Here is a 27,904-nt window from a genome sequence, read left to right as displayed (position 1 = left end):
GCACCCATCTCTTCTGTGAGAGGCAGGCGCCCTGTGATGATGGCCAGGCTGCTGGCCAGGGCTTGCTGCCCCAGATCTCTTCCTCAGGCTCTCAGATGCCTCCCTGGGTTTGTGGCTGCCCGAGCCTGGACCCACGGGCCCCTCACTGTCTACATGCCCGAAGCCATCACCTTCCCCAGACTCAAGGACCACCAAGGCTTGTACAAGCTGTCAGTGGAGCAGGGGGACACCTTCTGGGGAGCACTAGGGAGGAGTCGGCTCACCTGGATCACCCCCTTCCACTCTGTCCAGGACTGCGACCTGCACCAGGGCAGGATCTCCTGGTTCCTGGGCGGGCAGCTGAATGTGGCAGGTAAGGAGGGAGACGGACGTGGGAGCCCACCAAACGCCTGCAGGTGCCTCCCTGTGAAGGGCTTTGGCCCCAGGAGCAGATCGGAGGAGCACGGTGTTAAAGGGTTGGAGTGAGGGGGGTCCCCAAAAAGTCCAATTAGTCCTGCGGTGGCTGTAGTATAAGGATGTGGCTGGTCTTAAGGGAGCAACTGGCTTTCGCTGGAGGGGCTGCAGCTGGATCAGGGTGTGCTGGGAGCAGGGCTGCTCTCCCTCAACCACCACGAATCCCACAGCAGTGCAGTGGCTCCTTTCTGCAGGACCACAGGCACCCAACCCAGTGCATTCAGCAGGCAGCATTGCACTAGGTTATCCCTGCCCAGCGAAGGCAGTATGTATCTGCAGAAAGTAAAATACAGGAGCAGTGAGGGGTACTGGAAGTCCCCACAGCCATGGGAGGCTCTTCTTCTACGGGCAGGGGCTACTGCCTTAAGGGGACTACCAGGGGAAGTAGTCACTTCCCCTGGTACACTGTGACACTGTGTCCTGCTCACAGCGCTGTTGGTCCCACTGTTAAAAATACGAGACCTCTCAGAAATCGGGTCTTACACAGTCCATTTGGGCAGGAGAGCAGGAGTTACCTGCCTTTGGGATTTGACACCTTACTGTTCCCCCTTCTGTGTGTGTTTCTTTTTCTCCTGGAAAACGACAAAAGGTCAGAAGAAAAAGGCATTTTTGGTATGTAAACTGGGGCTGCTGCATCATCCCATGACCTCAGTAGCAGGTTTAAGGAAAACACAGAGTGGAACAAGGCTTCGGAGGAAACTGCAGCTGCCAGAAACATGGGAAACTTCTCGGAAGAATTACAGCCAAATCCTCAGCCCACCATGTCCCTGGAAAGCCAGGGGCTGTGCACTTCTGGTCCTGGTTCTCTTCCATGTACAAACGCACCCTGCAGTCTTCCTGCACAGAGCTTCACTTTGTCCTACATTTGTTATTTAGGAGCACTGCCATTAAAAACCTGCCCTAGTCCACCCCAGAGGCAGCTGCAAGGCAGTGCTGGGTGGAGTGATGGCTGAGTTAATGTTTGCCAGGCCCTCTGAGGGCACTGGGGATGTGACCTCCAAAGGGACTTCAGGCAGGTTCTGCTCTGGAGTGCATTAGGTTGCCATTAAGGGGGAAGCTGATAGTGGGGATTGGTAGGTATTGGAGTGGTGAGAGGGTAACGGGCTTGGGATGGTGCTTGTGATCTGCCAGCTGGTAACCATGAAGGTTGTTTCAGTGGATGCACCAGGCTAATGCTGAAAAGACTCACACGCAGCCCTGACTGATTTGAAAACAGGACTGCCAGTGCTGGCTTCATGGGAGCTAAGAGGTACTGAGGGTTGCTCTGGCAATGAGAGTGGGTCGTCTTTTCCAGTGAATTGTCTGGACCGACATGTCCATGTAGCCCCAGACAAAGTGGCCTTAATCTGGGAGAAGGATGAACCAGGAGAGGAGGTGCGGGTCACATACAGGTCAGTACTTATCTCTGAGTGTACGAGAAATGTATTGCAGCGTGCAGGAACGCTGCACAGGGCTGATCTGTTGATGTGCACCATGTGAGGGGATGCAGCATCCCTTCACATAGATAGATCAACAGTATGGCGGCTGTTGGCTTGCCTGTGCTGATCTGAGACTTCAGCCTACCTCTGGGCCCCAAGGGGTGCCTACCCAGCTGAGGAGGCAGATGTAAGTGCCTTGTGGCAGCACTGCAATGCTCGTAGGCAAGACCACATGGGAAAGTCACATGTGCCTTCCCAGCAAGGTTCCTGGTGTCTAAATTTGCAGGTAAACGGTCTGAAGAGAGGCCAGATTCACAGCCGCATGGATGTCGGGAAGTCTCGTGCTCATCTGCATGTCAGCAATGCTGCTGGGTTTGGCTTTCTGGGGGTGCTGCCTGTCGGTCTGGTGCCCCTTCCAGCTCAATTTGCCTGCTCTCTGAGTCTCCACCACAGAATCCACTTAAAACTCTCTGCACACAGAATAAGTCCCTCTGTCCTCTCTGGCTCCAGACCTCACATGACAAACAGGACCATCCACCCCTGCCAATCTCCCTGCATGGAGACCCATTCCATAAAATGAGTCACTGACAGCCAAGCCATGGCTTCTGGGAGGGACACTTCTCGGGAGAGGCATTGTTTTGCTCACTGCTTTCCTGCAGCTGTAGTTCTCACTGGTGGGCATGAGCTCTAGAGGACTTGACCTTCCCAGCTTTAGCAAAGCATAGAGCCCTGTTTTTTTTTGGGGGGGGTGATATTTAACTCCTCACATGTAGCCTCCAGCCTAACACTGTAGTGTGTCCCTCCAGTTGTACAGGCTGGTAAGAAATGTGCAGGCTGTCATTAGGAAAGTTGGCTGAGCTATCATGGGCTTGTGGAGCCAGAGGAATTGCCAGTGGCCATTGCTGGCCCTATGGCTTTCTCCTCATGCTGTCCAGTGAGAGCGTCAGGCTATGTACAGAGACCATTCTGATTTACTTCTTTTCCATAAATAACGGCCCATGTTAGTGACTGTCTTCTTTCCTTCCCACTGACATTCACAGCTCTCCCATGGACTACCAGTGTGGGGGGTTAGTGTGCATAGGGATGTAAGCTGCGTACCTGTGACCCTGAGGCCCCCCCATCTTTATGCGTGCAGGTAAGATCTGCAAGGAAGTCTCTAACTGTGCCATTGCTTCTTTGGGCAGGGAACTGCTGGAGCTGACGTGCCGCCTGGGAAACACCTTGAAACGGCAAGGGGTGAAACGGGGTGACAGGGTGACAATCTACATGCCCCCGTGCCCGCTGGCGGTGGCTAGCATGCTGGCCTGTGCCCGCATCGGTGCTGTGCATGCTCTGGTGTTTGCTGGGTTCAGTGCAGAGTCCCTAGCAGACAGGATCCGGGACGGTAAGAGCCAGTGGGTAACAGGGACATGTATTGCCCTTGGGTGACACTGCTGAGCTTGCTGGTTTGGCAGCTGAGGGGCTCGGGGTTGTGGTGATGGCAAAGGTTTTCTGAGTAAGACTCCCTGGGTTAACTGAGGATGTACAGCCATGGAGCAGGTATTAGCATCCCAGGAAATGGCATGGGCTCACTAAATATCTTCCAGCCCATGGGATGTACTGGTTCTCTCCTTCATCCAAGGGACTGATGGGCTGGGGTACACCATCTCCTCTGAGGGGGTGCAACACAGGCAGGAATGAATGAGAAACAAAGATGCAGGGCTGCTGGTTTTGCTAAATGGAGGACATGAGTAATGGGCTGGGAGACAGAGGGAGAGGTGCAGGGTCATGGCAGAACCAAACTGCTTGTGACTGATGGAGAAGGGCAGAGCTGCTTATGTGGCTCTTCTGCCTTCTGCAGCCCAGTCGGAGACAGTGATCACAGTGAACCAGGGGCTTAGAGGTGGCAAGGTTATTGAGCTAAAGAAGACAGTGGACCAGGCTGTGAAGCAGTGCCCAGGAGTGAAACGGGTTCTGGTTTCCATGAGGACTGACAGCAAGGTTCCCATGACAGCCCTGGATGTGCCACTGGAGGAGGTGAGGCTGCCTGGCACTACTTCCACTTCCCATGGGCAATGAGACTGCTTTGGGAGCAGGGACAAAGGGTGGAGAGAGAGTCCAGGCTGGCCATGGCAGTTTTGCTGGCATTGACACAATGTGGGGACATTGCCCTGCAGCAGCAGCAGCAGCTGAAGCTGCACACAAGTTCAGGACAGTCCCAGGAGCTGTCAGGATGGCTCTTCCCACAGCACCAGCCCTGTACTGTCACGGGCAGGCTGCACAAATCAGGGTTTGTAATAGGGTGGACCAGGTGCTAGAAATGCCCCAGACATAGGCTGACACATTGTGAGCCCAGCCTTGGACTGCCACTGCACTGTCACACGCCGCCCTGCTGGCAGACCTGGCACCTCTGTGAGCGCCGCTGGCAGCTTGTGTCTGAGGAAGCAGGCAGTGAGGTTGCTTGTGTGCCCGTTTTTCATGGCACACAGGATGGCCAGGCTGCCAGCATGGAGCACTGTTTCTGAAGAGGTGAGCCCCTCCCATTAGCTCCCTGGAGCTGCACAGAGGTCTTCCCACCTCTGCTCATCCCATCTGCAAGCAATTGGTGCTAGAAAGGCTTCCAGGAAGACTTCTGTGCTGGTCAGAGCAGCAGCAGCATAAAAATAGCTGCCTCTTACTCAGCAGGTCTGCTCTGGCTGAGAAGAGTATTTGCCAGCTCAGCAAGGCGAAAAGAGAGTTCAGGCTGGCGAGCAAGGGGAGCGGAGGTACAGAGGTGGGGAGGATGGTATGGGGGGAGCGGGGTTGAGGGGGGGCGAAGCTCAGAGGGAGGCTCGAGGGAAGAGGTGCACAAGTGGGTGTAGGGACAACACAGGGAAGCCTGTGAGACCCCAGGAGAGAACTGCTGCGCTCTCTCCTGCAGGAGATGATGAAGGAAGACGCGTGCTGTGAGCCTGCTGCCATGGACAGTGAAGACATGTTGTTCCTTCTCTACACATCAGGCAGTACTGGCAAACCCAAGGGTCTGGTTCATTCCCAAGCTGGTTACTTGCTGTTTGCTGCTCTCACACACAAGGTAAAGGATCCCAGCCACAGAGTGCTCACAGACTACCAGTTCATAGGTAGTGCAGGGAATACATATGCTGCCTTGTTGCGCCGTGAGCTCACCTTTATCCAGAGCAAAGTCTCTGGGAAGCCCTCCTAGAGCATCAGCCCAGTAGCGCACATCTGCCTACAGGTAGTGCGGAAGAGTAACACATGCTCTGGAGCAAGGCCTCCCAAACACACACCTCTCTGAGCTGCCTTCTTGGCTTTCTTTCTTTCACTGCCCTATCCTAGACTGAATCATTGAGTGGGATGTTCTGTCTTGCAAAGGTAATTTTATATAACTGGGTGAGGAGTAAGAAGTCTGTTTGCTCCTAAACCCCCTGGCTTGCTTTCCCTAAGCCCAAATACCCCTTTCCCTAACTACCCCAACTCAGGTGGGAGATCGAAAGCAGTGCTTCTGGGAGGGGCACATTTGAAGACATCTGCAAAAGCTGGTGAGTGCCCTCAAGACAAAGGGTCTATACCTGAAAAGTGTGGGTCATCTTTGGGAAGAGGAAAGCCTTTAACCCCTCGCATGCCCAAAGCAAACTCTTAACAGAGCTGGATAAAAGGGCACTGAGCACAGCATGGAGCTGCACTTGTCTGCAGGAGTGGTTGCGAGGGACATTTCCTAAGATGTTGTATGGAGTCCTCTGGAAGAGGAAATTTCTCCCTGAACGGTGCCTTACTTTTGGGTCTGGCTTTCTCTCTGTGTGACTGAAGTTCCAGTGGCGCCTCAGACCGTGCACCCTATAAGACAGCAAGCTCAGGGCTGGCTGGGTTTTCTGTGCCAGCTATGACTGCTGGAGGACAGACCTCCTGGGGTGTGTGCAGGGGGTGTGTGGAAGCTCTTGGTTTTCCTGTGAGCTAAGCTGCCTGTACAGCTGTGCGCAGCATGACATGTGAGACCATCAGAACTGGTTTTGCGAGAGCCAGGGCTGCCATCCCAGAATGGCAATGCAGGGAGCAAGCATGTGGCCATGTTAGCACTCAGGAGCGCTGGAAACTGTGACGCAGGGCTGGCACACTCAGATCTCTCAGTTGGATTGGGCAGACCACTGCTACCGTAATTCACCGCTTGGTTAAAAAGGGACAGAGCAAGCAGGGGAAGTTTCCATTACAAACATCCTGGAGCACTTGAGGCCCCGGAGTCCCCAGCTGGCAGCCTGCAGACAGGAGTCTGCAGGAAGAGACAGGAAGGTCTGAAACAGCAGATGCCAGAGAAGGTGAGAAGTGATGGGTGAGTGGGACACTGACCCCTCGAGAGCTTTGCTGGTGCTGAGTAAAGGAAGTGAAGGAGAGTGCTTGAGGAAGCTGGACATGTTTCTGCCAGTCTGATGGCACTGTTCTGCCCTGCACAGGGCAGCCATCGTTCCCTCATGCTCCAGCCTTGCAGCCAAGGGTGTCCTGAGGAATAAATAAGGCAGCGGGAAGCGCTTGCTCCGCTTTCTGCCTGCAGGCACAGGGCTGCGCTTACCCAGCTGGGGCAGCTCTGGGCTGAGGCATCTCACAGTCCCTCTGCTTGCTGCCTCAATGCTCCTATGCTTGGCTCCTTGCTGAGCTCAGGGTTTTCCTGAGCTTGGAGCCCAGCAGCGCTTGTGGGTGGCTCATGGAGTCCTCCATCACATTGCCCTTGCAAACAACTCCTCTTCTCCCATGTGGTCATGTAGGTGCAGAGCGGACCATACTCACCCTGAAAGTTCTCCTCTTTTGATGCTACCAGACACTTGGATATCAGTCCTGTCTAGACACCAGCAGAAAGAAGGAAAGGCTGTAAGGAAAGGCTGTAGCTGTCTTCTTAGAAAAAGAGCAAATTTGGCTGTGGTGTTGTTTGTTTGGGGTTTTTTTAAGTGTCTCTCTTGTTCTGCACCTTCATAAAGCACCTGACTTTTTTTTTTTTTTTTTTTTTTTTCCTGATAATGTTTTAAAAAACTCTCTGCAGGAAGGTGTCCCTGTAGGGGTAGTGGGAAGACAAAAAGATGCAATAACATTAGGGCTGAGAGAGGGTACACTGCTCCCCGTTGTCCCCCTACCTGGGAGGGCAAGCCCAGCCTGTACCCCTCACAGCCTCTCCTCTCTTGCACAGTACGTGTTCGACTACCAGGACAGGGACATCTTTGGTTGTGTGGCAGACATTGGCTGGATCACGGGGCACACCTATGTGGTCTATGGCCCCCTCTGCAACGGTGGCACCACAGTCCTTTTTGAGAGCACTCCTGTCCATCCTAACCCTGGTAAGTGAGAAGGTGTCTCAAGGCAGCTAGGACATGCCACAGCCACCCTGCAAGACCCACAGCAGACAGAGAGCTGGTGGCTTGATGCCAGGACACAAGCAGCAATGCTTCTGCTGCTGCAGGAGCAGACAGCAGGCTGGGCCCAGTGGTGAGCTGCAAGGGGAAGAGTCTTTTCCTCTGGTTAGGAAGCCACTGCTGCTTTTCCAGGCATGAAGCTGTTTCTCCCTGTCCCTCCCCGCAACAGGGAGAGCAGCAGAGCTAAGTGATGTGGAGAAAAAGAGGCCACTGCTGCTCCTGGACTGCTTTAGTCCTTCCCAGCATGGGATTAGCTTGGCTGAGGGTCCAGACACTGCTAGAGAGCCCTTGCTCTCACCTCCTCTCCCTCTATATCTTGGTCTCGGGCTGTGAGGACCTGTGTGGATGTTTACTGGCCCTGTTTTCATTCAAGGCCGCTACTGGGAAACAGTGGAGAGGTTAAAAATTAACCAGTTCTATGGGGCGCCCACCGCCATCCGCCTGCTCCTGAGATACGGTGATGAATGGGTGAAGAAGTATGACCGCTCTTCTCTCAAAGTGCTTGGCTCAGGTAAGCTTGGTGGCATGGGCTAGAGCAGCAAATCGTCGGGCATCAGGTTGTGCCTCTTCCCACAAATGCGAAGAGCAGCAGCACACGAGAGCGGAAAGTCAGCAGACTGCGCTACTTGGGGGTGGCTCCATGAGCAGGCCCTTGGAAGCTCTATCTTTGACCCGATCTTTCAGCTCTGTCCCCTTGTCTTTCCCCTTGCAGTGGGGGAGCCCATCAACAAGGAGGCGTGGGAGTGGTACTTCCGTGTAGTCGGCGAGACACGGTGCCCAGTAGTGGACACATGGTGGCAAACTGGTGAGATGCGTATGACCCTTCATCCCAGCTTCTGCTCTCCCAGGCTTTAGGAGGGACCTGCTGCCTTGTTGGCCAAGTGGGAATGGTTGTTACTGACACTCTTGTACAAGCAATGCCATAAGGGCCCACAGGCACCAAAACACAAGAGAAATGGCCTTTAAAGCTAACCTAGAGAAACACGGGGGAGTTGGGGTAGGGAGCAGGTCTCTGCTGAACTAAACCAGCAAGACCATCGTTCTGCAAATGGTCTCCCCCACCTCCCTGGCAAACCCAGCTCCAGCCTGTGGTCCTGCAGGGTGCCATGAGGGCCAGGGCAAAGACTGTTGGCCAAGCAGTGCTACCTGGCTTTCCTCTTGTCCCTGACTTTGCTGAGCACTAGTTTCTTTTGCTTCAGAAACAGGAGGCATCTGTATCTCACCCCGTCCTTCTAATCCTGGAGCCGAAATCCTTCCAGGCATGGCTATGAGACCCTTTTTTGGGATCAGTCCCTCCCTCCTGGACGACAAGGTACATTTAAAACCTGCAGCCCAGGCACTGGCTCAGTCTGCTTCCCCAGGCGCTTGCAGTGTGTACTTGCCAACGGGAGTGGAGGTGTGTAAGCACACCTTTCTTGCTCACCTCTGCTCGATGGCAACCTTCTTTACTGGAAACGGACTAACAGTGAAGCTGCTCTTCCAACTAGTGCAGAAGCTGTTTTCTAGCTTACTCTGTCCTGACAAGACAGGCTGTGGTTGGGCTCCCTGGCACCTGTGTTTCCAAGGTAAGGTAGCTGGGCAGGGACAGCCAGCCTCCCTGGAGGGGCCCTGTGTCCCACCATGGTAGGTAGCTGGTTGCAGATACCTGCTGGGAGAGACTAAGCCTGTCCTCGGGCACAGGATTTTCCTCGCTGCCTTCCCTGATATTTCCATCTCAGGCTTGTTAAACAGGCAACACTAAACATCCTAAGTACCTCAGCCATGGTTACTAAAAGGTAACATTTTACAGGGAAATGTCCTTCTGGAAAACAACGTCTCTGGAGCCCTTTGCATCTCACAAGCCTGGCCAGGTATGGCACGAACAATATACAATGACCACAAGAGATTTCTGGAAACCTATCTGACTCCTTATCCAGGTAAGGAAAACGTGTGGCAGGTCACTGCAGAGGGGTTTGGCTGGGTAGAGTTGGGTCTGCCTGCTGGTTTTCTGCATGGGGGCAGGACTCAGGAGAGCTGGTACTGCTGCTCCATTCTTCTACAGACTCTCCACCTTCCACAGGCCCTTCATCTTTCCATGCCCCATACACTGCCCTGGGAATAGGTCTCTCTCACCAACGTTCCCCATCAGATCACCTGTGATTTAGAGCAGTGGATTTGTCCTTCTGCCCCCAGTCCCCTCAAGCACAAAAAAGCCGCTTGGTGCATCTCTTGCAAACCCTATCGGCTTCTGTCACTCATCCAGAGGCACTGAGCAAGCCCAAGAATGTGTGTGTCTTGACATGAAGCAAACGGGAGAAAGAGCAGGACCACACTGGAGGCAAAGAGCTCCCAGCTTGGGGTGATGAGACAGGCTGGGCATTAACCAGCACACTGCAGAATGAGGGAAGGAGCCTGACGACAGAGCAGGTACCAACAGAGGCAGAAGACTAACAAGGAAGGTAGGCACCTTTACCCTGAGCAGATGAGAAAGGAGCAGAGCACATAAGCCCTGGTGCCAACAGAGGGGAGAAGGGGGCGAGACGAGAGTGTGACTAGCGAGCAGCTTGCATGCTCACTGCAACAAGTGACCATGGCATGGTTCTGGCCACTGCAGGGTTTTTCTTCACTGGGGATGGCGTGTATCGTACCAGTGAGGGCTACTACCAGCTGACAGGACGGCTGGACGACATCATTAACATCAGCGGACACCGGCTGGGCACTGCAGAGGTGGAGGATGTTGTGGTAAGAGGTGTGGGTGGGAGGTAAAGCCACCCAAGGGGACAGGGAAGGCACACTGGTGGTGCTCAGGGAAGCCTCTTTAAAATACCCAGACAGAAACATGCTGCTGCTGTAGCAGCAGGGAACAGTGTTGGACCCACAGCCTGCCTGTGGAAATAGCTTCCCACTCTCTCCCCTCTCATTCCGTCTCTCTGCAGCAAGGGAGGGACAAAGTCTGATAAGGTTGATGCTGTAAGTGGGCAAGTCCCAAAGCGGCAGCCAGGCATGTTAAGGAGGTGCATCTGTGGGCCAGTAATGTTTGTGAGACCTGGTGTCACAGAACAGCGTCTAGAAGGTGCAAACCTAAAGCAGCCAGGGACCAGGGAGAAGACTTGTGTTTGCAGACAGACCTGCTGAGGCAAGGAAAAAGGGCAGAGGCCACCTGAGGCCCTTCCTTGTCTCTCTGCATTACTGTGGGCTGCAGCAGCCAAGTCGGGTCGGGGCAGCTCCCAGGTGGCAGCGAGCCTGCAGAAAGCACCAAGCCAAACGCCAGCCCTGTTCTCTTCCAGAATCACCATGTGGCAGTGGCAGAGTCTGCTGTCATCGGCTACCCACATGAGATCAAGGGAGAAGGTAAGATGCTTGCTTTTCTGCCCCTGAAACATCTCTCCCGGGGCTACTGCACCGCGGTGGGAAGTGGCACTGTCACACCAAGCCCTGGTAGCAACGCTGTGCTAGCGCCATATAGCACGTTAGTGGGGATTGCGGCACAGCCATCACAACCTGCACAAGACCAGCTGGCCTTTGCATAAGGTAGCAGCAGCAGCACCATGGCCAAAAGCACTTACAGCTCAGGCTACAGAGCATCTCCTGAGGCTACCCTCAGAGAGAGATCCCTCCAGGCACTAGGTCCAGGCAGGGTCTCAGGAGCATGCTGGGCACAGTGCTCAGTAACCTGGTGGCCCTTCTGCCAGGAGCCTATGCATTTGTTGTGCTGAAGAAGGACAGTGGCTACACACAGGAGACTCTCACTGCTGAGCTACAGGAGCTGATCTCAAAGAAGATCGCCAAGTACGCGGCTCCAGAGTATGTTCAGGTAACATGTGCAGGCTGGTCCAACACCCACCCCAACAGCCTCACTAACCCCTTTCCCTCAGCTTTAGCTCTGCTCCTCCCTGTCCCAGGTCACGCACCGGCTGCCCAAGACACGCTCAGGGAAGATTATGCGTCGGGTGCTAAGGAAAATTGTGGAGGACAAAGCCAGTGAGCTTGGCGACCTAACCACCCTGGATGACCATGAAGCTGTGCAGCAGATCATAGAGGGACACAAGCACCTGATGAAGGGGCAGAAGAGCTGCTAGCTTGGCTCTGCCAGCAGCCACCTCCTGCTCCTCCACTGCAGAACCAGGGTCACATCCAGAAATGTCACTAAGCAACTGGTGGCCAGTAAGTGCTCAGTGACCTCTCCGCAACACAGGACCCCCCAAAACCTATGGGAGGCAGGGGAGAGAGAACACAATTCATCATAGGCAGAAGGGAAGGTGAGCTCTGTTTCCTGCCCTGAAAGCAGAAGGCCAAAAGCCCTCCTTGGGGTTCCCCGAGCCTTGCAGTAGCTGTGGACGTAGCACAGCAGGGCAGGATTCCCAGCCCTGGTTAGGTATATTACTCCTACCCCTGCTCTCCTCTTCAGCAATAGTCTAGTCTAGGACCATTGCCAATATACAAGCATCTCCTCCAAAGCAAACCCCAGAAGGAAAAGATGCAGCAGTCTGGTTAACAAATAGTGACCCTTCTCCATAAACACTTGGAAATCAGGCCCCAGATTTTAACACAAATGTTCCTTTGACCTGTAACTCTGTGTCATAAGGAGAGCAGAGATATGCTCCTTCTCTGTGCCAGCATTCTCCTCCCCTTACAGTGCATCCCTTGGCTCCTGCTGGGGAGCACAACCCTCAACAGAGCCACAGATACAGAAGTCTGTTCTGCAGAGCTGTGTATCAAAGAGACAGAGGTCCCAGCAATGCACAGAGGGCAGAACAGGAGGCTGCATCCCAGCCTCACACCACTGCATCCGGGACAAGTGGAGGTTCCTCTGGCCATTGCTGCTACAAGCCCCATGAGGCAGCACCTTCTCTTTGGGCAGCCTAACAGCTCAGTCCTTTTCCCCATGAGAGGCAGGGAGACAGGAGAAGGGGGCTGGGAGGACGATGGCATAGATGTGTCTGCTCCTGGCAGAACCCCACACCATGAGTTCAGACTTGGCTCTGTGTCCATCAGCAAAATCCAGAATTGGTCTTGCACTAGATGAATCCTTTGTTGACGGCTGCTGGCTCAGCAGCTCCATCTCTGCTGTTCAGAGCTCTCCCACGTGTGTGCAGGTTCTGCGGCTCACCAGACAAGGGCATGTTTTTCAGCATCCTTCCCCAGCTGGGAGACGCTTCATCTTCTCACATCGAGTGAGCTCCCATCTTCCTTCCCCATGAAGTTTCAAAATCCAGCTGTGGAACTGCAATTCAGTAACACAACAACTGAGGGATGTCTCTATGAGGGCATGCCCTCCCGCAGTGAGGCTCTTGAGCCCCAGTCACTCTGCTCTGCTTGCCTCTCTACCTCCCCTGTCTTGCCACCTCCAGGGATGCATGGAGCGCTGTCTCCCCATCTCACCTTTTCCAGGCTGGCCCTGTGTCCCACACTGATTAGCGTCATGCCCAGCTGAAGGCACACACGGTACAGTTCGTGCTCCACCTCTTCTGTCAGGGCACTGGTGGCTTCATCTAGCACTGAGAGAAAAGTTGTAAGCCCTACAAATCCTCTCCCAAGCAGTCATCTCCCCCTAGGCAAAAGAGCCGCAACTGCTGAGAACATTTCCCAAATTAACCAGAGTTCACCAAAGGCATCTGCAGAAGACAAGTGAGGAGAAGCCTAAGGACTCTGATTTTCCTCTGGCACAGCCGGTGTCAGTCACCTGAGAAAGCTGCCCTTCCCCACAAGCCCTTGAATCCACCCTAACAGCACCGTTCACCTCTTTCCTCTCCCTCAACAGCTGCCTGCCACTGCCTTGTCCCCACTGTTGTGAAACTCAAGACATGACCTTCTCAAGGCAGGCTGTGTGCCAGAGCGCCGGGCTGAGCAGCAGCCTGTGCACCCTTCCAGACCCCACCTGGAGCATCCAGAATGGCCTGAGGCACCTTCCTGTCAGTTAAGGGTAAATACTACAGACCTAGAGCAGATGAATTAAATTTGTTTTATATTATCTCTACAGCTTTTAGTTTGCAATTTGCCCAGACAGCACTGAGCCAAGCTGCAGGCTTCAGGGGAAAAGAGGTACTCACACATGCCTACTCGCTACCAACACTGTCTCTGTTCACTCACACCCACCCTGGCCCTTGTGACAAGTCCTCCAACAGCCCCCCACCCCCCAGCAGTCACGAGCAATCTAGGTGTGCAAAGGAATTATCCCTGTCTGCTAATGGGAGCTGCTTCTGTGATCTCTCAGGACCATTTCTCCCACTGCTCCTTGTCTTCTTTTGCTGCATTACAGCTAAATTTCCCACATTGCTTCCACAACCCTGCAGAGGTTCACAAGCTTCAGTTACGGCAGCTGATGCCATGCTCCCTAGCGTGCATGCTTCTTTACGTGGCAACTGGTGAGCATGCTTAGGGGTGGCTTCTTCAGGTGCCATCAGACCTAGACCAAGAACATTAATCACCAGTTCCCTAAAAGGACAATGTCTTATATACAGCCTCTTGATTTACCACCCTCCACAGAGATAACAAAATGTTTTCACCCCTGAAGCCTTTGTGTGCTACACTGCTAAAACAACGGCTAAGACAAAGCACATTCCTAGTAAAGAAGGGATTTCATGAGCTGTCTCTGTACCAGCTTCTCTTTACACCAAAGGACCTGGCTTTTTTTTTTCCTGCCCTCTTTTCTTTCGCAGTCACTCACTCACCCGCATATTTTGGCTGGAGGTAGAAGAGCCTTGCAAATGAGAGCCTCTGCATCTCCCCTGGGGACAGGATGTCATACCTGCAGCAGGGTTGAGATTCAAAATCTCCCTCAACAAAAAGAGCTTATGGTTGCTGACACTGGAGACCAGAGCAAGCAACTGTCCTTGTGTGTCCCCCCTCCTTCCTTCCCTGTGCACCCCTGTGCTGTCAGCTGCCTGCAGAGCAGCATGACTGGTGATTGCTGGCATTGATGCCTAGGGCATGGAGGCTTTGTCCCTGTATACTGCCCACTTCCCACAGGACACAGATGTTCAGAAGTCCAGCATCAATGTGCATCTGCTTAGAAGTGCTCCCCACCCACAGGGATCACCCAAATTCATGCAGATGTCGAGCTCCCTTACCAGTTCCAGTCCACCTGCCGGTCCAGTCCTCCAGCCCTCACCAGCAAATCAGTCTGCAGAGAGCACAGCAGACTTGTGAACACAGCCCCCAACCCTATCAGCCCACGGCCCTGAACATAACCACTCCTTTCCTGCTACTCTCTCTTTTCCCGCTTGAGCTGAAGTTGCTCCATATCCCTCCTCCTCTGCCTGTCCCATGGACAGTCCTGTCCCAGCTGCAGACAATGTCTCCACATGTGTCCACCACACAGTCACGCTGTGCTGCCACAAAACCTTATCCCTTCTTCCCTTGCTAGCAGCACGAGGAAACAAGGCAACAGCACTACTAGGGACTCACCAGCCCAGCCAGCTCCAGAAATTGCACAATTCTCTCATCATCTGCAGACCCTAGGGGAAAAGGCAGTAAAGCATAAGCAGAGGCAATGTGTGCTGAGGTCACAGCTGCAAGAGGAGTCAGTTGCAGGAGGGAAGAACTGCAGGATCTCCTGAGATCCAGTGCCGCTGACTCAACTGCTTAACTATATCAGGTCCTGAGCTCTGGCACAAAGAGCTCCCCCAAAGACTGACCTTCCTTAAAAACATTAACCACACCTGTAAGCAGCATGCCAGGAGGTAGCTAGGCTCCAGAGATACTCCTGAGACTTGGCTTAGTCCATGGACACAGACAGACACAGCCAGAATACAAGGATCCAGGCTTCAATTGCCAAGGCCCTGCCCACCAGCTGCTCTCCTATGGCTGACTGCCCACCATACGCTGCAGGTGGTGGAGGCATGGGAGCAGGCCTCAGGTAACAGTCAGCAAAAGGATCCTATGTGGGATGGGAAAAACCTCAAGGTGAACCAGCTGTGGAGTAGAACACACACGTGAGCGGGTACAGTCAGCAGCTATGGCAGCTGAGCAGAAGGGCTGTGCATCTGCCATGGATGTCTCTGAAGCTGCTGAAGAAGTGCAGCTGATGGCTGCAGTTACTCTCTGCAAGACTGTGACTCCCAAGTGTTTGAAAGCAGCATGTAACACTGCTTCACTCAGACCAAAACCTAAACCTGGACATTTGCAAGCTGCAGCAGATCACGTGTGGTCTGGCTTGCGATGAGGGCAGGAGAAAGGAATGATCCATGTAGTCTGACCTTGACAGCATACAAGGCCCTGGGACATCATTTGAAAAAGGAGAACAGTGAAAGATGGAGGTGGATGGAAAATGAAATGAAGGCAAATATGGCTTGCCTGAAGGCAGGTTGTACCAGACAGATCAGATGTACCCCAACAGCAAGATGCCTCAACATATATCACACGTCTATAGCACAACATGCAGAGCATGGCCAGCTTGTCCTCACTGTATCAAGAGAATATGTTGTCTCCCAAAACGGAGGGAACACAGAGCTGACCTTAACCTACACTAAGGTAAATCTTCCAGAGAAAAGCAGAGAGCAACAAAAGCAGAATGGATGAGTGCTCCTGATGGGGCGCGGTAGGGGAGAAGCTGCACTGGGTGCAGGACAGGGACCTGACACCACAGGGTTGGCTAATTGCTCTAATGAATTTCCACATACCTGAAATTGGATAGATCTCCTTCAGGGGATAGATCACCTGTTTAACAGAGCAAAAGAAGACACGTCAGCAGGAGCTGGACACAGTCCATCAGAGACGCAACGGTGGTGGCACGAACTCAGGCACGAGGGAAGGGGCGGTCAGAGGCATCCTCCCCTCTTGCAGGCCTTGCTGCAGCATGCAGGTTCGCAGGGCACAACCACAGTTGCGAACATTGCTGGGGCCAAAGTAGAGGCAGCCCCTGGGCTCACCTGCTCACGCAGGCTTCCGTCGGTGAAGAAGGGCCGCTGTGGTAGGAACACCACTCCCCGGGGGCCAAAGCAGGTCAGCATCTTGATGCTCCCTGCACAGAGACACACTCATGTCAAACCTGCAGCACCAGCCAGCAACTCCCCACAGGCCCCTGTGCAGTCCTGCCCCATGAAGTAGCCAACAAATCCCAGAAAAGGTATATTTGCAACACAGGGCAAAGCAATGAGAGCCAGAGCAGAGTATGCAATAAAGACATGGGAGGCTCCAATGCACCAGTGACACATTCACCATCACAAGGTGGCATTGGCCTCACAACCCCACGCTGCCACCTTCCAAACTCAGGGCAGCCCTGGCTAGAGAAAGAGAAGGCTGCGGCAAGCAGCAGTCCTTACCCCGTGTGCTCTCCCAGAGTCCCCCGAGGACCCTCAGGAGAGATGTTTTCCCTGTGCCAGTGTTCCCCACAATCATCACACTGTTTCCTTGTGAGATCCTGAGGTTCAAGTCCTTGATGAGCAGCTTGCCAGAGGATGGCACCGAGAGTGTCACTCGCTCCAGAAGGAAAGCTGTGTCCCTTGGCTCTGGGTCCTCCCCAGAATGGCTGCTGAGCCACCACCAAGGCAAAGAAGGAGAGATCTGGGGGTAAGCAATCATGCTGAAACTGGCAAAGATGAGGCACCTTAGACCTCCTGTGCCTCTGTGACAGCAGCTCTGCCCCATGCACCCCAGGAACGACAAATCACAGTGAGCACTGCCTGCTCCAACCAACTGCATGCAACAGGCTGTGACACAAAGGGCCACCTCCATCCCATGACAGCCCCACACTCTGGTGCACAAGCTGCAAGCCAGCCAGTTGCTGAGAGGAGACTCACCTGTCCAAATCCCAGCTGGCTTTGGCTTCTGAGTAGTTATCTTTTTTTTTTCTGCCAAGGCTCAGCAAAGTCTCCTGCAGCTCACCAATCCTAGACAAACAAAAGTTTGCATGAATGCCAGGGACAACTCCAGCAGCCTTCTCACAACATCCAAACTTCTCTGTGCTTGCTCACAAGCACCTGATTTTTATTTATTTAGCACAGACCTGGGCAGAGCCTTGTCCCACACCTTCCTTTCCTGCAGAGACCTGCCCACAGAGCAGCTCACCTGTGCGTGTAGCCAGCTACGTCTGTCACGGTGCTGGAGAGATCTATGAGCCGGCTGAAGCAGCCGATGAGGTAGATGGAAACAAAAGCATTCTGGGGAGAAATCACATGCCAGAGCAAGGGTCAGCACTGAGCTTTGGCACCCCTCCTCCATGGCTGCAAGGAGGCAGCCAAGGAGGCATGATATTTGGCCACATCAGCAGTTCCAGCAAGATGAACGAGGGGTGGAGAAGTCACTCAGGGCAGTGGGAGTGAAGGAGAAGATGACCATATTTGGATGGAGCAGAGCTTCCCTGCTCAGTACAGCAGTTTTTGCCAGGTGGACACATCTCCTCCCACCCAGGGATGGTGTTTGCAGAGTGCCTGCTGGCCAGCCCGTGGCCTAGCACACTCGCCCTAAGTCATGCAGATCCATGCCACCAGCCCTGCCCCAGCACCGCACATGGCTCAGAGCAGGTGTCTCAGCCTGCAGTGCCCAATCAGCTATTTTTAGATCTGCATTCCCTATCACAAGCCAGTTTTGAGTATGTGGGAACGAGTCAGGTCCGGAAGGAGAACACAAGCCAGCTCAGCCTCACAGGTGGCCAGGCCCACCGTGGTCAGCAGCCCAGGGCCTAACCCAGATCCACAGCACTGCACAGACCCAATTCCCCATCCACACTGCTGAAAGCCAGAGGCTTTCTGACCTCCTGGGTTTGGTTTTTTTTTTGACACAGAGGTCTGAGCTAGGAAACACTTACGTAGATGTGTCCTTGACAGCTCTCATCCCCAAGTTAATCATACACCAGCTGACTCCAAGCTCCCATTACCATGTCACCATGGGCAGGGACAGTCTAACCTCAAGGTCAATTGCTGCAGGTTATCTAGACCCAACGCCAGCAGCCTCACACAAAACCTCCATCCTCAGTGCCCGCTCACCCTCCACAACGGGGTCTGGGAGATGACCCTTAGCTCACCTTGCTGACGAGGGCGCTGAGTTCTGTTGGACTCAGGTCACTGTAGACCCCAGAAAAGATGGGAATGGCAATGACGACATAGCTCAGGATGCTGCCCAGGTAGTCAAAGGTGTTGATCCCAACTGAGCAGAAGCACATTGAGAGAAGACAGTGAGTTAGGGTGTGAACCTCTGTCCCAGCTGGGCTCAAGTGCAGCCCATGAGCCTGCTCAGAGGAAGACCCATAGTCAAGCCTCAGCCCTTCATGATGCACCAGAGCAGAACCACCATTTCGCAGGTCAGCACCAGAACCAGGGTGAAAATCCATTTGCCAAGCAAAAAGCACTTTGGGGCAGGCCCCTGTGCTGAGAAGTATCATCCAGACACACAGCTTAGGAACCACCATGGGGCAAAAGCCACTTTGCCTGCTTGTTTCTATTCTTCAGGTGCCTGGCTGACTCACAAGAGAGGGCAAAAAAAGGAAAATGGTTGGCCATGAAGTCTGTCTTGGAGCACAGGACAGGCAAAAGACTTAAGACCCCAAACTCCCACAGAGACATCTGTGTTCAGGGTCCCTCCCTCAGGTTGCTCAGAAGCTCGCTATGCTAGTAAGATGAGGAAGAGCTGTCTTGACAGTGTTCATTTAACACACAAACATTGACCCAGTGACAATGGGAGAACGGAGATTTTCAGGGGACAACTATGTTCAAGGGACCAGCTCTATAGGAAAGAAGTTTCCACAGCTCCAAATCACACAGTGTCTTCTCCTTCCACAAAGCTCAAGTCTTTCCCTCTCTTCCTGGCCATGGAACACCTGCCACACAAAAAGCCCGGATTCTTGCAGATTCACCTTTTGGGGCTTGCATTCTCTGACTTAGCTGGGTCCTCCACAACATTGCTCTCTATGAGGCTTTTTCATAACAGGACTCCCATTCAGGACTGCAGAAGGCACCCTCTGCTCACCCTCAGGGCTTTCATGCACCAGCAAGAAGCAGGAGAGGAAAACCCAGCACTGCTGCTCTAGCAGTAGGGTTCCCAAGCCTGTGGGCCACCGTGGTGGAGCTACCACATGCCCCACTTCACCCTCCCAAACTCCCCACTCACTGTATAACCACAGCTCCTTGCCTATCAGCTCCCTCTGGGCCCGCAGTAGGCTCTGCAGCCTCCAGTCTGTGCGCATGTGCTCCACATGCCCGGCCCTGTAAAATAAGATTGCAACATGTCATAGACATCCTGGGAGTACTGCAATGAGGTCAAAGCATGGGCTTTAGGAGTAAGGCTTGGAAAGGGTCTGGCACCTTAGACTCCAAGCAACAAGCTCTTTGTTGAGCAGGAACTGAACAGCCAAGAACGCCTTCCTGAAAAGCTTCACCAAGAAACTCTGGCTGAAACAAGCAGCCCTGCAAATCTCTCCCAGAGCCCATGGATACTGCTGTTGCATACAGGAGGAGGTAAGGCAAGGCCAGACACCATCAGTGAGGCCCCAGCCTGGAGCAAAGCATACCCAAGGTCACACACACTTCCAAGCAGAGCCTGGTTGGAAGAGAGGGAAGGCACTGCTACACAGCTGGAGCCAGAAAGGAGAGAGCAGAGGCGAGTCCAGGAGGTGACAGTAAGCTGCCACCACCTGTGTGGCTGGCAATCCTAGTCCACCTCTTCCCAATCCCCACCCTGGAGGAACAGGACATGGACAAGCCGCGAGCAGTGCAGCCCCCAGTGCAGGTGACTCCAGTCCCACAGCTCCCCCTTTCCCAGGGGAATCTCCGCAGGCATCAGGGGGTCACCCACCACCCGAGGAGCGCTCTCACGGCCAGGTTGAGTCAGTAGCAAGGAGGCACATCTTGGCTCTAAACCACCACCGTCAGCAGCAAAGCTCCTTCTGGTCCTTTGCAAGGGCTGGGCTGCCCTCAGGTGGCAAAACGCAGAGAGTGCTCCATGTCTCGCTCCAGACTCCCACCTGCCGCGACAGCTATTGCCCCCACCACCCAAAACACACTCTTGTGCCCAGCACACACCCATGCTCCCATCATGGTCCACACAATGGGAGAGTCACTGGGGCCCGGAGCTGCACAAAAAAAATACAAATCACTAGTTTTGAAGAGTCTCAGTTCTAAAGATTCTCGGTTCTTAGAAAAGTAAATTTTGTTCCTCAAAAATACACACAGTTAAGAATTCAACTTGGCTTTACTGCCCCACAACCCATCTCAGGTAACTACTGCGCTGCAATCTTTGCTGCCAAGTATTCGGAAAGGACAAAGCCTTGGACACAAGGGTGAGGAAGGCACGGGGGACCAAAGCTATTATTTCTTTCACAGATGAGGAGAGATCGCTATATTGGCTTTGGCTTTTCCTCGCATTCAGTTCACTTTTAAAGCAAGTTTGCCAAAGGCTTAGAAACCAAAGAAGTATAAAGGTGACATTGCTCAGGTTTTGCTTCTTCCTTTACCAAAACAATAGTTAGGCAGGTGCAAAAGGACAAGATCTAACAGCTTCTACAAGCTAGAGAAGTCCAGCAACCAAAACCAGCCACTTGCCACGTGCTCCTCCTCTTGCAGGATTCTAAGAATGCAACCTTTTAAAAAATTCCTTTATTTTTAATTAAAATTCATACCATGAAAACACCCGGTTTTGTGCAATTCAATTAAATTCTAGTTTCCCACCAAGGGAAGCTTTCCTACTAACGAACTGTACTGAAGTAAGACACTCCATTTCTGGTATCATCATTCACCTTCCATTTTCTACTTAGTAATGGAATTAAAAAAAAATGCAAAATTGTGAGGAAAAGTACGGCAGTTTAAATATGAGCATGTAATTAGAGAATCTTCTCCATTAAGAAAAAATATCATCAACCAGTAAGAATCAACCTGTCCACAAACAAATAAACTTGCCAATGCAAACCAAGATTGATTTCAAATATCTAAATCAGAGTTTCATGCCTGTCAATATAAATCTTTATGAAATTGGTGATTTTGAATCAAACCACTTTGGGGACAGCACCACCACACTCGAAATGCTCAACGACTACAGCATGAAGTAGCCAAAACCAGATCACAGGCAAGGAAGACCAGAGACAGGACACCCACTTCTTGAATTCCTGGAAGAACTGCAATTTCACAACACACAGGGAAAAGGCAGACACATGACAAGAGAGAAGCAACGACCTCCTGCCAGCAACCAGGTACCCCAACACAAGCTACAGTAAAATTGTTGCCCTTTTTCTCGGTTCTAGCCATTTCTGTGAAACACTTTGAAGACTCCAAACAGCAGCTCCACGGACTTCAAGGCATCACCAAGCAGGGAGGTGCTGCCAGGCTCCCGACTGTGTGCTCAGCTCTGGGGTAAATGGCACTGAGCAAATTCAGAGAGCAGCAGTACAGTGTCAGGAAGGTCAGGGCACAGACTGACCTAGAGGAGCATGCAGAGATAAGGAGGCCAGACAACAGCTAGCATACTCACAGAAGACACACAGGTTATCAGCAGCAGGATTGAGCCAGAAGCGACCTGCAGCAGGTCCCCAGGGGAACACCCTGACAAGATGCAATGAGACCTTGAGCAATCTCACAGGTAAAGACCTGGCAAAACATCAGCAATGGTCTCTAAGCCAGCACCAAATCTGTACCAGGCCTCTGGGGATGTCAGAAGGGAAGCAAAAGAAAAAATAGTTGTCTCCAGCTGCTGCCGAGTATTTCTGCAGACAATACGCAGAATGCAAAGGAGAACAGTATCAGGGCTGTCTGACAGTGCAGCAGGATGGAGAAGACAGAAAGTTCCAACTGCAGCAACATGACTTGGAGTCCTCTAGGATACATCAATACAACAAGGATGCACTGAGCTGGGAGGATCCTCACGAGGATGTAAAGAAATGGATGCTACTAACCTGTAGAAAGCAGCTGGTTCTGCATTTACACGAATCTGCATGTGCTTGAACCTGGACAACCCAAAAAACATCATCAGGATTGTGCACAAATACCCAGCAAATTATGCACACAACATCCTTGCTAGAGAAAACTCATCTTGTGTCTATCAGAGCACTGAACTGAGGCATCTCTTGACTGAAATGCTCAATAGGCTCAAAAAGGCACCAAGGCTTAGCACAACGTGACATCATTCAGGGCCAGCCCAGTGGCACATTTGTTCGGTTTCCCACTCTCTGTTCACATCTTCTTAGCCCTTGGGCCTCCTGTTTGCCAGCCCAGCATCTCCACCACACAAAATCACCATAACCAACTGCCCTGCTCTGGGCTCCCCTGTGCCACCTTAGCTTTGGTTGCTGTCCCTGAATGCCCCGAGCCCCTGGGAAAGCTGCAAAGCCCCTGCCACGCACCCAGACAGGGGAAGGGGATGAGATTAGTTACAAAGCATAGGCAAAGACTGTGCACTGTATTTTGGGTACTTCATGAAGGTGGTGGTGAAGCAGAAACCTGTCAGTAGATGCAGTTCCCTGAACGTGCATCTGCACCCAAGGAAGCTCCATGGGCAGTTTTCTCCAACATACTCAATGCCCTCACAGAAGCAACAGCAATGAGCAGGCAAGCAGCCCGGAGACTGAACCAAGGGCACTGCCTGCCATGACACAAGGCAGTGAAAGGGGTGGCAGGGGTTCAGTACAGGGACCCTGGGGCAGCACTGCACAGGCAGGTTTCTCTGAGTGTGGGGAAAGTCACAGACAAGAGAAGCAGCTGCAGCTGCGTACAGAGCACTGAATGGGGACAAAAAAAGCAGCTTTTGCAGGAGCTGCCAAGAGGTGGTGAAAATGCGGCTCTCCTGGTACTCACCTGAAATCCCCCTCCAGTTTTTCCTGCTGCACAAGTTTAGACACAATTGGGCTCATCAATACCTTGTTGACGATCGTCCCAATGACGAAATACCCAAAGATGCTCACTGGGCCTAGCCAGCCTGTGCTACAGAGGAGGAGAAAGAGAGGTCAGCTAATAATCCAAGCAGAAGGACAACCCAGGAATCCTTGGGCTCAAGCAGTCAGAGCCCTTAACTTTGTCACCTCTCTTGGCTTTCACAGAGGTCTGGGGGCCAGCACTGCACACCCTAGCATCCCCCTGGCAAAATTCCTTTTGGAGTGCAGATTCCACTCACCCACATATACAAGTGTCCATCTGGGGAGTTGTAATGTGGGTGCCGGGCTCCAAAAAAGAGCATAGGAAAGATGTGTGAAAGCAGGGCCAGGATGAGTCCTTACCTGTGGAAGCACTGGTATGTGTAGTAGGCCAGTGTGAAGGGCGAGACGATGAGCTTGCTGGCCATGGAGCTGAGCTGCCTGCAGAATCTCTCCACATCCTGGCTGATGCGCTGGTCCCTGCTCAACACAAAGAGCCATTGACACTGTTAAAGCCCAGGAGCAGAACCAGTACTAACTCCCTAACAGGACAAAAGCCAGGCTGTTTCACTGCCTGAACATAGGACAGGTTGCAGGTGAACAACCTTGCCTGGGAGGCACCTGCAGCTGTGACTCTGGTTCCCCCATATGAGACTACTTCCATGGCCCTGCAGGACCCACCCAAGGGCCTTCCTGGCACCCAGGAAGAACAGCTCCTGCAGTTACTTTCACTCTGTTCCTTGTATTAACCCCTTGTTCCACTTTCAACAACACTGTCCAACTCTGTGCTAAAGGTTTCTGCATCCTTGTCCTTTACTCCTCTCCTGGACCGACCCCTGTACTACAAAAGCTACTGACTCTCCCCACTCCTGTACTACCAAAACTACTGGCTCTCCCCCAAACCTTCAGGACTGGTGCTGCATCTCAGGCACCAGAGCTGCCAGGACTGGCTTCGGGCACAGGCCAGGCCTTCACCAGCTGCTAGATATTTGCAAACGCTTCCATCAAAGCCACCCTTCCACAGTAGCTGGTCCCTTTGCTCTGCATGGAGTGCCCTCTGGTCCCTTTGCTGCAAGAAGAGTGCTTCCATCCAGCCCCATCCCACAAGAGCAGGCAGCAGCGCACCAAGCCTCCTTGCCACATCAGCAGCAGGCCCATGTTTGACAGGCCCTCAAGTCCCATCCGTCCCATTGCTGAGCAGGTGTTGCACTTGGTGTAACTAGAAAGGATTTCAGCATATTTACTCCCTCGGCACCTCATCTGTCCAGCGCATGTGGATGAGGGCTTCAGTCTGATGCGCTAAGCACAGGTGGAAAGGCCATGACTGTGAATGCTGGACGACTCCTGAAGCTATCAGTGCAGATACAACCACAAGGACGTTCATCTCTCAACTCCTTTGCAGTCCTGGAACACCAGTGGATTTAATTCTGGGGTAGCTTTCACCCTGACTAAACTCAGAGTCATCATTTTTCCTTTTCCTTACACTGTAATTGTCCCCATAAAGTTATAATTTCAGTCGTGCTATAGACTCATGCCAGGATATTGCTTTTTATGAGCTATTAAGCAACATGTAATGACAACACATAAACATCAACTCAAACGCTCTGCTAGGAGCTGCAAGTGTTTGTATGCCGCTCAGAATCCACTCTTCATTCTTTCTAGATGGATGATACTGTGCATCTAACACTCGCTTTCGTTTCACTGCATAATGGCAGGTCACTTTGTCCCTCTAGTTCATTCTCTAAGTACCGAATGCAGGAAAAATATTCTCACCAAGCAATTGCAAGATAAAGAGAATTTTTGTAGCGGCACCAAAAGAGACAGTAAACAATAAGGCTGGATGTTTGAGCAGAAGCAAGGTGGTAGTGAAAAATACTTGACAGCAATCCCGCACGTTCAGTCTGCTAAGGTCAGGACAGCTGGCTCCATCACTGTGGAGCAGTTCGACCCAGTTATCTCATGCATTTCACTGCACAACGTGAAAACATTCCCTGGTTAAAAATAAACCTGAGCAGGATAGTCACATGGTGAGGGGCCTCTGTCCTCTCCCCTCCGGCTCCCCAAGGATAGGGCAGGCATGCAGGAACTTCTGGCCACCGCCAATGTACTACACTGTCTGGGAAGCGCTGCATGCCTTGGTGACAGGCACAGCTTTTAACCTCTCCTTTCAACTCCATACCTCTGCAAAACACTATCAGAAATGAACATTTAACGAAGGTGGGAGTAACCCTGACAGAAGCTGCAAAGTGCATCAGCATCATGAAGCTCTGATTTCACTTTTGGCAGTAGGGCTGCTTGACACAAGCTAAGCCCTCTGCTTTCTTCCTGCTCCCCCTGCGCACAGGTGGTGGCTCTTACTCAGGCTGTCTCCTAGCACTGGGCCAGCAGAAGCAGCCTGGGAGCAGGTCTGGCTGAAAAAAGATATAGACAAAAAACCCACCCAAGATACCCAACACAATTTCACCCTGCAGCCACACAGACCACCACGCTGTGCAACAAAGGGGCAAGGACAGGCAGCCAGAAGCACAGAGACTGTTTCAGTTCCTTGAGGTCACAACTATTAGCAACAGTCAGGAGTCCCTGCAAGATTTCTCACAAGGAGAACAGGCTTGATCTGCTCTAATGTCATCAATGTGGGAGATGGCACCAGTGCATGGCTAGACCAGAGGTGCCCTCTCCAGGGGAGGAGAGCTTCGGGTCTCAAAACAACTTGGAAAAAGTTATTCTCTGGTTTCCAGTTTTTCAGCGAGTATTCAATACTAACTTCTTTAAGCTATAGAGCGGGGGGAAAAGACCTCTACCTCTCACATGATACCTAAACGTACAATCTTTAACTCTTCAAAGTGCATAACTATGACAGCAGTGCCTTGTGTGCAAGAACAGGCGGGAAGGCCAGGGTCAGCACACAGTTGTGAGAAAGTGTTCAACCTCTGCCACACAGCCCAGGTAGATCAGCAGCTCTGCAGTAAGCAGGGCAGTGCATGAAGCAAACTGGAAGGGGATCTCAGGGTGAGCTGGTATAAGCAAGGATGGACTGAATGCTCCTCCTTCTCTCATATTAGAAGTCATCCCTGACATTTCCTTCCTAGGAATAGGAAAGGGGAAATGCAGCCCACATACAGTGCAAAACAAAGCCCTTCCAGAACATGGCTCCCATGGGTTATCAAAACCACTAAAACCCCAACAAAACAAAACTGTTCAGCTGGAGACTCTGGTGGCTGAAGTTCAAACAGAACAACAGGGACCGTCCTAATGCGCTGGCTGTGTGAAGGCAGGGAGAGGCAGTGCTCTCTGACTCCAGTCAGGCACTTTGCAACGTCACAGTGTCAAGGGTCGAGTTTACAGATAACATGTTTTGCTGGACCTCCATTCTCCTGGCAACAGAAACATCCTACCCCTAAAAACATCACAACCAGCAGTCACAGGAGTTCCCAGCAAGAGGTACCACCTCCCACCCAGGGCAGATAAGGGTATTTCTGCCTAGATGCCAACAGCTTCTAGGGCTCAAGCCCCTACCCAGAGACACAGAGATGTCAGGAAAAGATGCGGAACAGCCCAGGAGAAGCCAAGCAAGAGGCTGAGAGAAGCCACAGGCAGCCTACGGGTTATCGATGTCCTCGCGCAGCACGTGCAGGCTGTAGTAGACCTGGCCTCGGAAGTAGCAGCTGTGGAGGTATTCGGTGAGGGACTTCCTCCAGGTCACGTACATCATGTTGCAGATAAACTGGTCAAAGCTTTTTAGCTGGAACAAGGGCAAGGAGACAGATGGGAAGAGATGAGTGAGAAGCACTTAGCAAAATGAAATAAAAAGTAACAGTTTGTACCAGTCCCACATGTAGCTACTTAATAGGGCAAGGGCAGACCTAGATCCTTCATCACCAGGATCACGCTGGGAGCCACGGGCAGGTTTCCCCTCTCCTCCCAACACACGGGAACCTCTGGGCTGTCTTACCGTGGAGTTCACTACGATCAGGGTCAGGGCAACGGCAGTCAGTGTTTTGAATCCGGAGAAGTCCTTGCTCCCTAGGACTTCATAGTACTGGCTGGGGATGACGCCGACCTGGTAAATAACCAGCTGCTCTGGAGGAAAGAGGCAAGCACGGCAAGGAAATGAAGGGCAGCGGTGACACGGCAAAGGGGGAGACGGGCAGGGGAGACAGGGGGAACGGGGAGCAGACATGGGGAGCAGACGTGGGGTTGAGCCCCCCCCCATCGCCCGCACCCCACGCTCACCCAGCAAGGCGACGCCGAGCAGCGTCAGGAACATCAGGGCGCTCGGAGAGGGCCACCCGGGGAAGAGCACGGCCTGCAGCCGCAGGAAGCGCCGCAGGAACAGCCCGTCCAGCCGGGGGCCAGGCCTGCAACGGAGAGAAAACGCGGGGGCCGGCAGTGAGCTCTCGGGGGTGCCCACCTCCCCGCCCGGGACCCCGGACGCCGAGGCACCCCCGGCCCGCCCCCTCCTCACCGGCCGCCGGCCCCGGCGCTCCCCGCGCCGCTGCTGCCGCCCGCCATCAACCCGCGGCCGGACCCAGCGGGACCCGCCCGGGCGAGACCGAGGCCCCGCCCCCGCGGGCGCTACAACATGAATATTCATCACCTCTCCTCGTCGTGCATGAGCCCCGCGCCGCCCGCCCGGGCAGGGGCGGCCGCCGCCGGGCGGCCCAGCGCTTCCGGGTGCGGCGTCACCATAGAGATCCCGCCCGCCAGCGCCGCCTCGCCCACAGGCGACCGAGCGGGAGCGCCTCCCGGCCAGGCGCCGCCCTGCCCGCAGGTCACAGCGCCTCCTGGTGGCGCCGGGCGGAGCGGAGCGGGAGGAGCAGCCGGCCCCACCCGGCCCCGCGGCCTCCCCTCGCTGGCGGGGCCGCCCGGGGCTGTGCGGGGTGTGCTCGGGTCCCTCATCGCCTCCTCAC

General features: G+C 53.3%; 2 protein-coding genes across 2 annotated transcripts; one reads left to right on the top strand and one right to left on the bottom strand.

The window, feature by feature from the left end:
• The first annotated feature begins 153 nt into the window (after positions 1 to 153).
• On the top strand, positions 154 to 11,301 carry LOC104343762 (acetyl-coenzyme A synthetase 2-like, mitochondrial). Its single transcript, XM_009947730.2, has 14 exons — positions 154 to 352; positions 1,748 to 1,844; positions 3,056 to 3,255; positions 3,712 to 3,887; positions 4,771 to 4,923; positions 7,021 to 7,168; positions 7,617 to 7,754; positions 7,956 to 8,048; positions 8,443 to 8,555; positions 9,033 to 9,159; positions 9,837 to 9,964; positions 10,510 to 10,573; positions 10,915 to 11,036; positions 11,125 to 11,301. The coding sequence occupies exons 1-14, from the start codon at positions 154 to 156 to the stop codon at positions 11,299 to 11,301; spliced, it is 1,935 nt and encodes a 644-aa protein (XP_009946032.2).
• A 951-nt stretch (positions 11,302 to 12,252) lies between these two features.
• On the bottom strand, positions 12,253 to 27,506 carry ABCD4 (ATP binding cassette subfamily D member 4). Its single transcript, XM_086463317.1, has 19 exons — positions 27,460 to 27,506; positions 27,228 to 27,352; positions 26,947 to 27,074; positions 26,597 to 26,736; positions 23,358 to 23,474; positions 22,939 to 23,064; positions 22,041 to 22,091; positions 19,268 to 19,362; positions 18,186 to 18,307; positions 17,231 to 17,322; positions 16,963 to 17,052; positions 16,486 to 16,694; positions 16,093 to 16,184; positions 15,844 to 15,880; positions 14,630 to 14,679; positions 14,293 to 14,345; positions 13,894 to 13,970; positions 12,605 to 12,720; positions 12,253 to 12,446 (listed from the first exon to the last, which is right to left on the bottom strand). The coding sequence occupies exons 1-19, from the start codon at positions 27,504 to 27,506 to the stop codon at positions 12,351 to 12,353; spliced, it is 1,863 nt and encodes a 620-aa protein (XP_086319443.1). The 3' UTR covers positions 12,253 to 12,350.
• Positions 27,507 to 27,904: the final 398 nt, after the last annotated feature.

Source organism: Leptosomus discolor, chromosome 3 (genome assembly GCF_034619465.1).
Source record: "Leptosomus discolor isolate bLepDis1 chromosome 3, bLepDis1.hap2, whole genome shotgun sequence".
NCBI lineage: Eukaryota > Metazoa > Chordata > Aves > Leptosomiformes > Leptosomidae > Leptosomus > Leptosomus discolor.
Note: the sequence above shows the minus strand (reverse complement) of the source record. Positions and strands in the feature narration are given on the sequence as shown.